The sequence below is a fragment of the Eimeria mitis genome, genomic scaffold (assembly GCF_000499745.2).
Source record: "Eimeria mitis Houghton genomic scaffold, Emh_scaff1687, whole genome shotgun sequence".
NCBI lineage: Eukaryota > Apicomplexa > Conoidasida > Eucoccidiorida > Eimeriidae > Eimeria > Eimeria mitis.
The window spans coordinates 6,710-7,026 of record NW_013570003.1 but is presented as its reverse complement, the minus strand read 5'-3'; the positions used below and the strand labels follow the sequence as shown (position 1 = coordinate 7,026).

Genomic DNA, 317 nt, shown 5'->3' with positions numbered 1-317 from the left:
ACCCCCTCCCCCACCACCACCACCACCATCAGCAGCAGCAGCAGCAACAGCAGCAGCAGCAGCAGCAGCAGCAGCAGCAGCAGCAGAGTTGTTTCGTTACGTTGCTCGCATGCAGCAAGAGTAGATAAAGTTTGTGTTCCTTTTTATGCGGATATTACTTCTATTGCTGAACATTTAGATGAAATACCTTTTGACTTTATAGATGGACAAATACATAACCCTCTACCTGCTGCTATGGTATGTTGCTCTTGTCTTTGTCTTTGTCTTTGCTTGTCTTTGTCTTTGTCTTTGTCTTTTTTTGTTTGTCTTTGTTTGTC

The 317-nt window shown here is 43.8% G+C and overlaps 1 protein-coding gene across 1 annotated transcript in view; it reads left to right on the top strand.

Moving 5' to 3' along the window:
- Positions 1–128, top strand: part of EMH_0041810 (uncharacterized protein) — a gene marked incomplete at both ends in the record, with an annotated part of 1,242 nt that extends 1,114 nt beyond the window's left edge. Inside the window, one exon of the mRNA XM_013495668.1 lies at positions 3–128. Coding sequence (XP_013351122.1) covers positions 3–128 — 126 coding nt within the window. The remainder of the gene's footprint in view (positions 1–2) is intronic.
- Between the last annotated feature and the right edge of the window lie 189 nt (positions 129–317).